Raw genomic sequence first — 16,421 nt, forward strand, 5'->3', positions numbered from 1 at the left:
GATGCTCTACCACCAAGCGACACCCCCAATCCCTTTTTACTCTTTATTTTGAGACAGGTTCTCACTAAGTTGCCAAGGCTGACCGTGAGTTTGAGATCCTCCTGCCTCAGTCTCCCAAGTCCTGGAATTACAGGCATGCATCACTGCACCTGAGACCCTTCCATTTTTTAAATGGAATTTTAAATTGATGCATTATCATATGTAAAAGTGGAGTTCATTGTAATATATTCATATGTGCACAAAGCACAATTTGGCCAATTTCATTCCCCAACACATACCCTGTCCCTCCCCTCCTTTTCCCCCTACCTCATATTCCCCCTTTGTCTATTCAACTGGTCTCTGTTATATTTTCATGAGATTCCTCTTTATTCATTTTTTCTCTCTAGCTTCAACATGTGAGAGAAAACATTTGGCCCTTGACTTTCTGAGTCTGGCTTATTTCACTTAGCATGATATTTTCCAGTTCCATTCATTTACCAGCAAATGACATAATTTCATTATTCTTTATGGCTGAGTCTAACCTCCAATGAAATATTTGTGAGTTGTCCTGAACTACCTAGAGCAAATTATCTATAGGATAATCTTTCAAAGTTCATGTGTGAAAGCCCAGAAATAGAATTAATAGAAATAAAATTCTTAGTTGGGAAAGGTGATACATGCCTGTAATCCAAGCCACTTAGGAGGCCTCATAAGGCAGGAAGATGGCAAGTTTGAGGCCAACATGGACAACTTCATGTGACCATGTCTCAAAATGAATAAAAAGGGCTGGGGATGTAACTAAGGGATGAAATGTCCCTGGGTTCTATCCCCAGTACTGCAAATAAATAAATAAATAAATAAATAAATAAATAAATAAAAAAAAAGGTAGAAAAGAAAAAAGAAGAAGAAATAGAACTCTTGAATTTTTCCAGTCAAGGCATGTATATGATGTCCAATGAATATTAGCCATATTGGAGTCTTCCAGGTCTACTGATTCTTGGAGTTTACCTAGCATTATCAATTGTTTATTCCTTATTTCTCTATATTGACTTTCTTATAACCCACTAGAGGGGGCCACAGCTTTATAGTTTCTGAAACCCTCCTCAGTTTTACCTCAATCCTGGCTTATACTGGACTAACTCCAGCTTATACCTTTGTGACTGATGTCTCCAGCGAAGATATGGATGTCATGGTATTTAAGAACAACCCTTGATTTCATGAGCACACCCTTTCAACTACATTTCTAGGAATTAAGTCCTACAGAGATACCACCTTGAGAATGCTCTTGACCTCATGTCAGTACTTGCCTATCACCACTGTGTAGTGAGATAGTTAAGATTCACTCCACACCATAAAATTTGTGTTGCTTTCTTCAAAATATTCTGCCTAACCATCTGCATTTACTGGTAATAGAATCTAGGCATGGAAAGTGGATGCGGTGTTGCACACTTGTAATCCCAGCTACTTGGGAGGCTGAAACAGGAGGATAATAAGTTCAAGGTCAGCCTGGGCAACTTAGCAAGATCTCAAAATAAAAATAAAAGGTCTGGGGATATAGCTCAGTGGCACTCTGCCTGCTTGCCTAGGATGCATAAGGCCCTGGATTCAATCCCCAGTACTGACATCCCACCTTCAGACACTCTCTAAACCAAGAGCTTTGAGAAAACATCTGATGAAATCAGAGTGAATTTCCATATACACTGCCTGAAAGCATGTGCCTAAATAAGAATAAGACCAATTTGAGGTCCTGGATGTCATATAAATACCAGGATAGCTTTCTCTTTGAGATAGGTTACTATTGGTCCCAGCTAAGGAGCTCCATACTTAATTACTGTGCTTACATGGAAACAACACCCCAATATTAATTTGAGCTTATTCAACCCTGAGTTTGTGGTATATTAATAATAACTGTCAACAATCTCATCACCAGTTTCAATATATAATTCACTGAAAAGAGAACAAGCTGTAAAGTGATCCAAAGGACCCACATTTTCACTCAGGAACTCCCTAGAGCATGTTTGAATCCTCTACAGTGAAAACCCTACAGTCCCATCCAGAGAAGTGAGGTGGAGACACAGAGGAAAGTTATGGGATTGAACTGGCTGTATCATCTCCTTTAATTATGCCTCACATCCAGATTGTATATTTCAGGCAGCTGCAGAACTGTAACTTGGGAACACCAGACTCATTTTCCTACCATTCAGTCTTTCTTTACCTAAGAGTTCCTATTGGTTCCCTGGCCCAGGTAGTTTCATGTTTTAGATTTGGAATTCAATTCTGAACAATTTGTATGATTACTGTTAGAATGTTTCCTAGATAATTCATGAGAGAAAAACAATATAGGACTAACACCAACTAATCGGGTTGGTGACCTATGCTGGGTTCACAAGAGCTAGCTGCACTAATAATTTAAGAAAGCAGCAAAAGAAGCATGCAACACACAGAAATACCTTTTGCTTGCAGGAATCAGTGACGGTTCTCAATCTTAAGGGTCCATTGGAAGGAAAGAGCAGGCCACCTGAAAATCCTCTATTGGGAGAAAGACATTAAGTTCAACCCAAATGAGGCAAGGGATTGGGTTTCAGGGGGGTTTAGCCCAGTCTCATTGGGTGACGCCCACTCCCAAAGCATCATTCCTCTGCTGAGGTGGTGAGATCCACCTGTTTCCACAGGTAGCAGAAACATCTCCGTCGCTCAAGGCTAAGGGTTCATGCTCACTTCTTTGTGGCAGCTCCCAACATAGGGCTTTCTGTAGCTTTGATTAATCTATCATCTTGTGATATATAGAAATTGTGTGGGGGCCAAACTATAGGAGCTCTTCAAATCCTAGGCAATTAATGTTTCTGCAAAGCCTTCATTTTAAAATCACTTCCAGAATCAAAGTAATTAAAAGTGAGTTCCTGAGAGATCAGATTCCATTTTCAAAGGGGCACAAAGCATATCTGTATTTTAGCCTACTTTCTATTGAACTTGTATCTCAAAGATGCGGTTTTTTTAGATAAACTGGGCACACAATTTCCTCATGTGAAAGCAAATAGGAAATATTCTCTTCTACCTTGGGCATTTAACTTTACTTATATGAACCAGGAGTACCCTCAGGAGTACCCTCAAATGGTGACTAAACATATTATCTGATTACTGTCAGAAAGAAGAGCTCAATACCAATACTGCCAAAACTACTGCATTCAGTATTTAAATAGACAATACCTTGCTGACTTAAGTAGAAAAGATGACTAGAAGATTACATCTTTTTTTCTGAAGGTTATCATATCCTTCTGATAGATACATTCTGTAAAAGCTATTCTATTTTAAAAATTTTTAAAAATTATAGAAAAACTGAGCTATAGCTCAGTAGTAATGCTACTACTACTCACACATTTCTACCATGTGTGAGGCCCTTCATTCAATTCCCAACAGAGAGAGAGAGGAAGAGAGAAAAGGAAAAATGCAGAAAACAACCTTTTTGTTTTAATTCTGAAGATAAAAATACATTTAGTATTTGATTTTTAAAAATGTTATTAGAAAATTTAAATGAAGAAAAAAATATAGCCTTTTGATTGTTGTCAACATTGTCAGTAGAAACATACTATAGTTGCTTCCAGAACACTATCAAAAAGAGAGAAATTTTTAAAAAGAGAGGAACTTTTTAAATGACATTGAATCAGTTAAGATTATATTCAAATGAGAGTAACAGAAGCCTTAAAATTAACATGGCTTAAATAGGATAGAAATTCACTTCTTAATTTTAGGCAATCTAGGGCTGGTATGGTAACTCAGCAATCAATAGAAAATCATATCCCTAACTTAGTTTCTTCACCATTTAACTACCATCTGCCACACAGCTACTGTCCCATGATCCAGGTTGGCTGTACTACCTAAATTCCTCAATCTGTCTTCCATCCAGAAGCGGAGGGGGGGGGCGGGGGGAAAGGAGAGCAAATGCTGTCCCTCTCCCTTTAAAGACATCATTCAACCAAAAGTTGCAGCCATCACTTTTGCTTGCATCCAATTGGCCAGAACATAAACACATTAAAACACCCAGCTATATGAGAGACTGGGAAGTATAGCCACTAATTCAAATAGTCATCCACCTAAAACTTCAGTTCCGCTACCTAAAAGATGAGGACAGATATCAAGAGACAACTAAAAATCTCTGCCACCAGTAAAAACAGAAAAAGACAGATAAAAGTAATAGAAGGAAAAAAACACAACAACGTTTTGGAAGCTATAATAAAGATGGGCATATGATAATTGACAAGGAAGTTTCAAGAATATTAAATAAATCTTAAGCCAATATTGGGAAAGCCAAGGAGGAAATTACCAAGTTCTTAAAAATATCCAGAAATGAAAAAAAAAAACCAAGTACCTCTGATGGTAAGAATGGCAATAGAGTTAAAAGTTGAGAGATAGTTGAACATTTGGTCTTTCGATTTCTCCTCTACTCCAAAAGTGAAACAACTGAACCATCCTTTCTCCAACAGAAAACTGAAGGTTTCATTTCTATAGAAGGACTTTACCTAGGGAACACCAAGCACAATTAAAGATGAGAATAACTTATCTAAATAGGGAAATTAAGTGAATGTCTCATATTGAATGCTAAAAACTCTCCCAACAGCACACAGTCCCTTTCATTCACTTAGTTTCCAAAATGCTGGTAATGAAGCCTATTCCTTCCATGAATGGCTTTTGCTGACCAAGAAAGAAATGCAGATACTGAGATCAGAGACTGCAACAGAACGGCTCAGGCTAATCACCTATAGCTAAACCTAGTCAGCAAGCCCTACCAAGTATATAGGGCTTCACCACAATTTTTTTAGTGCCCAATTTGCAAATAAAGCAGATACAGCAAGGATCAACACACAATTTAGGAAACTAACATGAAATATAGACATAATCTTAGTCCATTTTCTATTTCTATAACTCAATACCTGAGACTGGGTATTTATAAGGGAAAGAAATTTATTTCTTACAGTTCTGGTGACTAGGAAGTTCAAGGTCTAGGGATTGCATCTGATATGAGCCTTCTTGGCAGTGGGACTTTTTAGAGCCAAGAGATGGTGCAAAGCATCACATGGCGAAGGTACTCACAACGATGCCCCTACTGGCCTTTATGACAGACTTACTCTTGTAATTACCAACCCACTCCCTGAATAATGTACTCAGACATGAATCCATGAATGGCTTTCCCCTCATGACCCAATCACCTCTTAAAGGTCACTTCTGGTCCCGATTCTTTATGCCTCACAGTGGGAGCTAACTTTCAGCATGAGTTTTGGTGAGGACATTTAAACCATGGAAGATACCAAAACCAAAAGAAATGAAAAAATAAAACTTGGAGAAAACAGACTATGCAAGAAGATACAAACAAACAGAGAAACTACCATTGATATCCTCATAGTTAGAGAAAAAGATATACCAGGATAGAGGATGCTTTTTTTAAAAGTCCGTGAACAAAAAAGAACTCTTGAAAATTTAAATTTTAATAATTGAAATTGAAAACTCAATAAGAAGCTGGACACAGTGGCACACACCTATAATCCTATTAATTCATGAGGCTGAGGCAGGAAGATTGCAAGTTTGAATCCAGCCTAAGCAACTTATTGAGGCCCTAAGTAACTTAGCATGACCTGGTCTCAAAATTTAAAAAAGGGCTGGGGATGTAGCTCAATGGTGCCTCTGGATTCAATCTGCAGTACAAAAAAAAAAATCAATAGAAAGGTTAATATTCATAGATAAGTTTAGCCTAACTCCAAAAGAGCAAAATTATAAATAACAGGAAAAAATACATAAGAAAACTGGCAAACTAGTTCAGGGTATCCAACATCTAAACAATAGGAGTTATAGAAAGAGAAAATACAAGAGAGGAAATCATCAAAGAGATAAAGAAATTTTCCTTGAACTCAACATGTTTCTAGATTAAAGGAGACCACAGGTGCCCAGAACAGTAGATGAAAATATATTAACACTAAGATACATTTCATGAAACTTCTGAAAACTGAGAACAAAATTTAAAATCTTACTCAAGAGAGAAAGACTTAGTTCTTCTACAAATGAATAAACATTATCATGGCTTTGAGCCAGGCATGGTGACATGTGCCTGTAATCCCAGCTACTTGAGAAACTCAGGCAAGAGGATCAACCTAAGCAATTTAGTCTCAAAATAAGAAGGGCTGGGAATGTAGCCCAATGGTAGAGCACCTCTGGGTTCCATTCCCACATCCCCAGTACCAACACCAAAACAAAATAAAGTGGTGGTGAGAAGAGGTAGGGAAAGAGAGAAGGAAAGAAAGACAGAAAGAGAAAGAAAAGAAGGAAGGAACCATGCTTTGGTCTTCTCAAAAGCAACCTAGAAAGCTAGATGACAGTGGAGCAAGGTTTTCAAAATTCTGAAGGAAAATTCTGTCTAATGCGGAATTATTCATCTGACTAAATTATTAATCAAATGTGGCACACGCCTATAATTCCAGCCACTAGGGATGCTGAGACAGGAGGATTGTGAGTTCAAAGCCAGCCTCAGCAAAAGCAAGGTACTAAGCAACTCAGTGAGACACCGTCTCTAAATAAAATATTAAAAGGGCAGGGGATGTGGCTCAGTGGTTGAGTGCCCTGAGTTAAATCCCTGGTACCCCATGCCCAAAAATGTGCAGGTGAAATATAAGACATTTTCTGACATAAAAAGTCTAAAAACAAATTTTTCCCAATATGGTAACTTTGGTTGACAACAATTAACTGAATATTTCAAAATAATAAAGAGGGTTTTGAATGTTCCCAATAAAAGAAATGACAAATGTCTGAGGTGATAGATATGTCAGTTTTTCTGATCATTACACATTATGTACATGTGTTTACAATATCACAGTATACCCCATAAATATATACAATTATCATATGTTCAGTAAACATAATATATTTTCAAATATTTTTCCTCCTATTAACCCTCTCCTGAGAGCTTCTGAAGAATATATTCTCCAAAAAGAGGGAGTAAACCAAGAAAGAAACCAATGTAGGATCCAGAAGACGAGTTTCAATACAAAAGCACAAAAAGAAACTCCAGGATGATGGCTCACATATCCCTGTTTGCAGTGTACACCCAGCACAGCACATGAACAAACACTCCAGATAGAAAGCAAGCCACAAGGCTCCACCCTGGGAGACAGGCCTTCAGAAAACTAAGGTGACAAAATAGCTACAGTATCTTAATATACTGAGAGGAGATTTAGACAACTGATGAAAAGTTTAGGATTTAAGGCAGTAGAAAATTATGCAAATTTAAAGGTTAACTCTAGGAAAAAAATGGATAGGAAAGCAAAAGTAGTTATATCACATGACTCAGATACCAATAATTTTTATACAACCATAATGAAGTAACTGAATATTGATCAAATTTAAAACTAAATATTGAGATGAAGGGATGGGGTATAAGAGAGCTATGTTGGGGTGGATATTAAGGCAAAAAGCAAGACATAAACAAGTCAATGCCTACAACTGAACTCAAACAGCTATATGACTGGGTAAAAAAAAAATATTTGCACAACCAGGTGGTTCCTAATTCTTTTTGTTTGTTTGTTTGTTTTCAGTACAGGGATTGAACTCAGAGGTACTCTACCACTTAGCTACATCCCTGATGCCTGCCTCTTTTGTTTTTTTCTGAGCTTTGTTTGTTTGTTTTGTTTTGTTTTTTAAGACAGGTTTTGCTTAGTTGTGAGGCTGGCCTCAAACATGCATTTCTCCTGCCCCAACATCCCATGAGCTGGGATTACAGGCATGTTTTTTAACAAAAAAGGAGACAAAACTGAGTAGCAGCTGAAAGAATATTTTTTTAAAAATACATTTTTATTGGTAGCTGTCTGTATGATTTTTGGCATATAACTCAAAAGAATTTGACAATCTGATTGACATACCACCTTAAATTTATGAGAACAAGTTTTTTTAATGCTGCAATAATAGAAAATAGGAATAGAATTGATACTGAATATTGTGTCATTTATTCAGTAATTTGTTTATTTATTCACAGATACTTGAACTAATTGAACTCAGATTGTCCATCCTATTAAAAGTGCATTTACAATTAGAGTTTATGCTTCATGCCACTGTTTCTCAAAATTGTTATATGTATATTGTTTTGCTCAATTGCATATAAACAATAATTCTAATAATGACCCAATCTAGATTACTTTTAGAGCATAATCATAGGGAATTTAGATATTTTGCTATTTAGAGATATTTTTGATGCATAGAAGTGTGAGACAATCAGGTTGCTAAGCATAAAATTACATTATGATAAAACTCTGTGAGAAGTATAATGGAAGTATGAGTTCAAGGAGAAAAGGAAACAATATAAATGTCCACTTCTTTAAAAATAAGAATTTGTTCAAAAATTGAATAAAGGTGAATATCAAATCACCACAATATTCAGATTCTACTGCATTATGTTTCGAACAGTGATATTATAAAACTATAATAGCTAATTATTAAACTAAAACTAGGGGTTTTTCTTTCAAAAGTTGAGGGCTTTTAGTTGAATAGAACACAACAATTTTTGTTGCAATTTTTATTCAATGCAGAAATGTAATTTTATTTCAAACAGCAAGATAAAGTGGGCCAGGGAATTATCATATACCATAGTGTTACCGCTGTTTACCGGTGACTAGTTCTTGCTTCCCCAGATGCTGAAGTAGAACACCAGAGTAGCACTGCGAAGCAAGTGGAGAATGGAAAGTGGAAGGCTTTATTAAAGGACAGCAGAAAAGACTTCTTCCCAGAGAAAGAAGGGGACCCAAAAGGCAGAATCAGTGGAAGGGGGAGGTCTTCCCTTTTATATCTAAGGTCTTCTTTTAGTCTTCCCACATTTCTGTCCTTTGTTTCTCTCTATCCTGCAGTGATAGAGTGCAGGTGGGAAGGCCAAAAGGTGGGAGATAGGGGGACTCATGGGGCAGGGAGGAATAATCTGGGCAGGAAGGGCCTGGGGTGGTTTGATTAGCACCTCCCTGTTTGCTGGGAGCTGCTTCTTTAACAGTTCCTTAGGATGGGTTCCAGGCCTTGGGGACAGTAACTTTTCAATTTCCCCAGGTGTTGTTCTGGTTTCCTGGACTCCATTCTTGATAATGGTCTCCATTTTCTTTATCTTACTTGATATTAGACCCGATTTACCTAACTACACTAACTATCTATCTTTAAATCTGGCTTCAATAGTACAATAAAGAAACAATGTTTTCAGAGAATTATTTTTAGGTGAAAAAATTTAAATTGTCAGAGTAAGAAATATACAGTGTATAAACATACTCCTGAAAAGCCTGAACTCAAGCTGTGACAAGGGGATCTACAACTCAAACAAATAAAATTTGGGAAAAGTATTCTGTAATCTGCAAATAATTTTAGAAGCAGATATTTCTGCATCAGAATGTTATAAACTAAAACACCCTCAAAACTTTTATTAACAGCATTTATTGTAACGGTGTAGCTTTCCATGACATTAATTTTTGGCTTATTTCCTTTTTCTTTCTCAAATTCAGCTGATTAAATATATTGAGTAAATTTTGAGGTAAATTTTTAAACTCTGCTTTCTGAACTGCTCTTTGCTATTTAGTCCATCTTCTTCTGTTTTGTTATCTTCTATTTTGTTATCTTCTGTTTTGTTATCTTGCCCCAAATTGCCCTCTGTTTCACATTCTCCTTGATCTTGTATTTACCTGATACCTTTACTCATGTCTACTGAAATCATGTGATCCAGAATAAGTATGTTTGTGTGTGTGGGGGGGGGGGGGGTTCAACTGAACTTTCTGGTGGAGCGGAATACCTCATGGAACTCAGTACACCTTCTATGGTACTCTTTTCTTCCCTCTATGTCCTTTTAAAATCTCCTATAACTATACATTTCATCTTGCCTACAAAAGGAATCTGAGGTATTTCTTCTACTGGAAAAATGTCTTATTTATATGGCTTTTCTATGTCACTACTACCTGCCTGGGTTTTATAGCTATTGTAAAAATCTCTTGGATCTTCAGTCCTGCTCCAAAATTTTCAGGTATATCAACTGAAGATGAAAAAAGAGGGCTTGTGTCTTTCTCTTTTACCTGTGTCTTTTGACAATATAACCATCCTGCTTTTCCAGCAGATTTCTGAAGCTTCTTGTTTTTGGTTAAGAAAAAACACTGAAGTATTAATTGGAGTTGGTTAGCTCTCATCTTTCCTATTCTGATCAATCTGACCTGAGGATGCTTTAGATGAATGCCTTTTGGAACTGCCAGAAGACTCTGAAAGGTTCCTCTTTTGTTTCTTATGCCTTTTGTGACCTCAAGAGGAAGAGGATGAGGAAGAAACAGACTCATAAGCAGAAGAAACACTGAAGAGGAAGAAGATAACTTTCTTCTTTTCTTCTTTTACTTTTTTCTCTTCTTTTAAGAGCACTTGCTTCTGTTTTCTTTGTTTTCTGCTTTTGTTTCTGTTTTCTTCACTTCTTTCTGTTTTCTTTGTTTTCTGCTTTTGTTTCTGTTTTCTTCACTTGTTTCTGTTTTCTTTGTTTTCTGCTTTTCTTCCTATTCAACTTTTTCTCTGCATATATTCATAAAGTTTCTGCAAAGCATCCTCTGTATCTTTAAAATCTCATCCAAAGCCAAAACTTTCTTATAGTAACTTTCAGAATTTAAAAAGTTTTCTTCTTCTAACTGCCCTCCTCCTTCTACAAGTAATTGGCAGAGGTATTTTCTTGCATTCCTGTGAGTTGGACAGTTTTCTAATGCAAGCTTAAAATCTTCTGGACTTTTTTAGATTTCCTTTTGTCATGTATAATGTTCCTTGAGCTACCAAACCTTCCACATTTTGCTTATCTATTTCCGGAGCTTTATTGTATCCATTGATAGCATCCACATGGCATTAAACCTTAAAATAGTTAACTCCAGTATTCACACATATTAAAGCCTAACTGCAGACAAATTTTTTCTTAATGCAGGAGCAAAATCATCTTCAGAGAAATTTTTGCTTTATATGATATATTAGATTCATCTATTCCTGGTTTTCCCAGAAGGAATTCAACTAATTCTGGATTAACAAATCCCAGAGATCTCTGTATAATATTTTCATAGGAATCTAGAGAATTGCTATTTAGTTCAACACTCCTCCTATATTACAAAGGAAGCTCTTCAGAAGTAATTACACCTAGTTTAATAACCAGATAGGTGTGGCGAAAGAGATGAGCTATAAAGAGACACTGCTAGTTTTTCATGAAATCTGCCAAAAATCCTTGATTCCATTTTGAATAATGTCACCAGTTTGGTAATATGATAAAGGATCCCCATGGTGACTGTGAAAAGGCATATCTCTTAATGGACAAAGAACTGTGATTTCTAAGTGGGATATGTCTCTTGTGATGCCACTTCCTAAACAGATTAATACAATGAAAAAACAAAATTCCCAAAGTAGAATTAATTCTTTCAATCACTACATCACCATTTTCAATATCTTGGAAAAACTGCTCATTCCCCACCACATTAAATATTCCCATGACTTGCTTTAAAAGTGGGATGACTGCATAATGATCTACATTGTCTTCATTAACTTTAGAAGTTGTAGGTACATCTGATTTCTAGGAAAGTGCAAAAAGTTAATCTGCTTTTTTGGAGATGAATTTTTGTATCTCAATATTGTTAATTAACTCTATTCTCTTTTCTGCCATGTAAATGCTACTTGGACAGCAGCCTCCAGCAGGCTCTGATACCCAGCATAGAAGGCTCTAGAAGTACTGATTGTCCTGTTATTCATTCTGGCATAGCAAGGACAGCAATGACCACAGGTGGTAATTTAGCAACTGCCCCAGAAGGTCCCCATCCATGACTAGAGATTGTGGCCTACTAGAACTTATTCCGTGTCCACCACTTGAATCAGTGGTCAAGAAGGTTGAGGCACCAGCCTGGCAGCTGCCCCAAATGAATAGCACTTATATAGTTGCTTCCTATAGGATAAATATTTTTATTTTAAAATATTAATATTTTAAAATGTGCTGGAAGTTCCATCTTTAGCAACTCCTTACATTTAGAATTTTAAAATTTAGGTGTCAACTTAAGATATATGAAGTTTTATATGGCTTTTCAGATTATTTTGGGATGTTTGAGGGAAGAAAGTTCAAAACCTATTAGGCTATTCTTAAGGCCTGATTTGTTCTCATTTCTTTCTTAAATATTTCCTTATCTCCATATCTAGATTATGAGTTCTTTTTGTATCAGAATTATTTCCTGGTGCTTATATTTTGCCCAAGATTCAGGAAGAGGACAAGGTAAATAAAGGAAGCAACCCCAAACAAGTCAGGAGTTGACTTAAACAAAATTCATATCCTGGCAGACTGAAGTTCAAGCTCAAGGATTTTATGAGCATTGTAGATATTACTCAGTTCTGTTCTTTGGTCAGAAAGGTTTCCCCATCCCAAAATATAAATCCTTCTTACCCCCTGCCTTCCACTGATGCATGGAATCCCTTCAAATGGTGACACAAATTTTCAGACTGCATCTATTCAAAATGCACATATCCTTAGAAGAAGTAACATTGACCTAAAATCAGATTAAATTATATTGTTTCCTAAGAGCAAGTTTTTGTAAAAAAAAAAAGTATGAGAAGAACCAAGAAGTTACTTGTCTGGGGTTTACATGTTAGCTCCTTAAGTTTACTGCAAACCATACCAAACATCTCTTCTTTACTGAAATGATCCTGAAGAATGATTAGGCAGAACTTTATTGATTCTGAAATGATCAACCATATCAAAGTCCTCATTTCTGGCAAAACATGATTCTTAAGTAGAGAAGCTCTGTGGTGGACTGAGAAATGAAGGTAATGTCTAAGGGTAACCCTGCTAATCCTCTAGTTTGCAGATTACACAAATTAAAACTCAGCAGTCACAACTGGACCTTCCATTGGGTAAATGAATGAATTAAGCACTTCCTTTCCTATGGATGGAGCTAAAGAGACCACCATGTTAAGTGAAGTAAGCCAGACTCTGAAAGTCGAGGGATATATGTTTTCCCTCATATGTGGAAGCTAGAGAGAAAAAAAGAAAAAAAAAAGAATCTTATAAAAATAGAAGGATGATCAGTAGGGTAAAGGAAAGAAAACAGGAGGAGGAATGAGAGCAAGGGAAGGAACAGGATGGATTAAATTGACCAAATTATGTTACATGCACATACAAATATACCACAATGAAACCCACCATTTTTAGGGAAGAGAGGTGGGAGGGGAAAAGAGGGAGAAGGGGAGTTGCACGGAAGATGGAAGGGGAATCTCATCATTATACAGAATACATGTATGAGGTTGTGATGAGAAAAAGAAAAAAAAGTGTCTCACATTAGATTGGATAGAGCGAAATGATGGGAGGGGAGGGGAGGAGTAGTGGGGATAGGAAGGGCAGCAGAATAGAATAGACATTATGATTGCTATATATATATATATATATATATATATATATATATATATATATATATATATGACTCTATGACCAGTGTGATTCTGCAATCTGTACAATTAGAAAAATGAGAAATTATACCCCAATGATTCAAATGTATGAATTGCCAAGATCATTGTAATGTCATGTGTAGCTAATAAAAAAAGTAACCCACCATTTGTATAATTATTGTGTACCAATAAAAATTTTTTAAAGTTAATACAAAAATAAATGGTCTTTTCAATTATTTGAATCCTTGCTAGAAGCAGAACCACAAATCTAAAATCTAAATTTTATTTAATCTTTTGGTTATGTTCCTTAATTTACAGATTAATAAATCAGAATTATTTTCTAGATGATATAAAATAGTAGATTGAAAGCAGTGGAACTGTACAACACAAAGACTGAATGCACTCTAATGTAAACTATGGACTTGAGTTAATAATATTGTATCAATATTGCCCCATCAAATATAACAACTATGCCATACTGATGTAAAAATATTATTAACAGAGGAGAAAATGAGCTGGAAGAAAGGGAGTATGTGGAAACTCTCAACTCCATAAACTTAAAACTGTTCTGAAAAATAAAGGTTATTTATTTAAATAAATATGTAACACTCTCTTTCCTATATCTGATAAATCTACACAAAACCTTTTTGGCTAAAAGTTTTCCTTCATTTGGCATAGGTAAGATTTTAGTGCATAGTAGGCATTCAGTACCTATTGGTCAGATGAACAGATTTTTCAGGAAAGGAACTACTGAGGAGTAATTGATAAGGAAGTTAGACTGCCAATTAATCTGAAACTTGGGTCACTGAAAATTTGTGTCTTTTATTGATTTTTTTTTTCCTGCAGCAAGTGAAAGGGAACTTTGTTAGGTTGAAGGCTTGCATCTCAGAGCTTCGCATGATAGAGACAGAAGGCTGTTTCCGACCACAAAGCACTTCTCTACAGCTGGCAATACAGGATGGACTCCAGCAATTCAAACAATACAGCAGATATGTGACCACAGGTGCTGCTCTGCCCTACACTTCCCTGGAGGTAAGAGATGCTGGCCTTTAAGACTCAAAGACATCCTCCCATTTTGGTCTAGATAGGTGTTTCATTATTTATAATCCTTAATCCTTGTATTGTTCTCTGTTTCATACACATTGAATGTAATTTTTCCTTTTTTTTATGTACTAGGAGCACTTAACCACTGAGTCACACCCCTAGCCCGTTTTTAATTTTTTTTTTTTTTGAGACAGGTTCTTGCTAAGTTGCTTAAGGCCTTGCTAAGTTTCTGAGGCTGGCTTTGAACTTACAATCCTCCTGCCTCAGTTTCCCAAGCCACTGGGATTGGAAGTATGAGTCACTACATCCAGTGAATATAATTTTCAAGGCTAAATTTTCAGCTCCCTGCAAACAGAAGACATATATCATATATGATTTTTAACATGCAGATTGTCAAAAATTGAAGGTCAAAAATAGGAACTAAAGTGAATTAAGGAAAAACTGAATCAAAATAAAATCTGAATATTCCATCTGCCTCAGATTTTTGTAACTTCCAAATATTAAGCTTCCTAGATTGATATATATAATTACCTGAGTACCCTTAGGAACTTGAAATAGTTCTTAATCAAATCTTGTCATCAAATGAAGTAAAGTTTCTTGAGATTAGCAATTATGCAAATATAAAACATCTACTATTCTGGTGCCAGATTGAGAGAATCTTAAAAATATAAATAAGTCATGGCTAAATATTCCATGGATATATAAGGGAGATGAGTTAAACACTTTCAGCCTTTGGTAACCTCAGACAGCAAACAGATGCATTAAAAAATAATTGCAGAGACTTCTGGTTTCCAGTTTTACATGTAAGGAACTTGGAAGTCACCACTTCATCCTAACAACTAGCAAAATGTTAAACAAACTCAAAGGTTAACAACTTTGTTTGGATCCCTAAGAGAAGCTAAGATCACAAAGCAAACAAACTACTGCCTCCAAAATTAGACACAGACAGATACAGAAAATCACAACATACTGGATGAGAAATCTCCACTGGAACCAGAGCTGGAGTAGGAAAACTTGAACTTTAATTGACAAATTGCTGGAGGATAGATATGGACAAGTCTGAAAGTTAAAAACTCCCGAGACACCCTGTCATGAAAGCTGGCCCACAATTTTGGGAGTTTTGCCTTCAGAAGTACAAGACTCTCATAGTAAATATCAGGGCGAAATTCCCTCATACCTCAGACTGGAGAGGAAGAGTGTTCTGTTCTTTTTAACAAGTTGTGCCCTCAGGAGAAACAAATTCAATAGAACCCAACCTGCTGGGGTTTTATCAGAGCTTAACTGATATGGAGGACAAGAAATACCAAACTCTTTTTTTTTTTAATATTGGGAATTGAACCAAGGGGTGCATTACCACAGAGATATATCCCCAGTCCTCTTTATTTTTTGAGACAGGGTTTCACTAAATTAGCCTCAAATTTATGATCCTCCTGCCTCAGCCTACCAAGTCACTGGAATTATAAGCATTTGCCACTGTAACTGGCTGTAGTGATAAATTTTATGTGTGGCTTTGGGGTCTAGTCCTTTTAACTTTTTAAAAATTTTATTGGTATGTTATAAATATACATAATAGTGCAATTCATTATTACATGTTCATACATGCATACAATATAACAATTAATCTGGTCAATTTCATTCTTCAGTACCCTTCCTCTCCAATCTCCTCATTTCCTTCTTCTATTCTATTGATAACCCCTCTGTTTTCATAAGATCCCCCGTCCTTTTTCCCCCTTTTTTCTCTCTTAGCTTCCACATAGGTTTAAAAAAATCTGACCCTTGACTTTGTGAGTTTGGCTTATTTCACTTAACATAATGCTCTCAAGAGCCATTGATTTTCCCACAAATGACATAATTTAACTCTTCTTTGTGGCTGAATAAAACTACATTGTGTGTATATATACCACATTTTCTTTATCCATTCATTAATTGACAGACACCTAGGCTAGTTCCATAATTTGGTATTG

General features: G+C 36.1%; 1 protein-coding gene and 1 pseudogene across 5 annotated transcripts in view; one reads left to right on the top strand and one right to left on the bottom strand.

Moving 5' to 3' along the window:
* Positions 1–16,421, top strand: part of M1AP (meiosis 1 associated protein) — a 95,609-nt gene that overhangs the window by 16,284 nt on the left and 62,904 nt on the right. For all 4 annotated transcript variants that reach the window (XM_081265223.1, XM_081265226.1, XM_081265225.1 and 1 more), the window contains exon 3: positions 14,260–14,445. In XM_081265223.1, coding sequence (XP_081121349.1) covers positions 14,260–14,445 — 186 coding nt within the window. The remainder of the gene's footprint in view (positions 1–14,259; positions 14,446–16,421) is intronic.
* Positions 10,519–11,806, bottom strand: LOC308632393 (tetratricopeptide repeat protein 14-like; annotated as a pseudogene). The gene has a single exon. The product of its transcript is annotated as a tetratricopeptide repeat protein 14-like (transcript).

This window comes from Spermophilus citellus (genome assembly GCF_964194105.1).
Source record: "Spermophilus citellus genome assembly, chromosome: 13".
Taxonomy (NCBI): domain Eukaryota; kingdom Metazoa; phylum Chordata; class Mammalia; order Rodentia; family Sciuridae; genus Spermophilus; species Spermophilus citellus.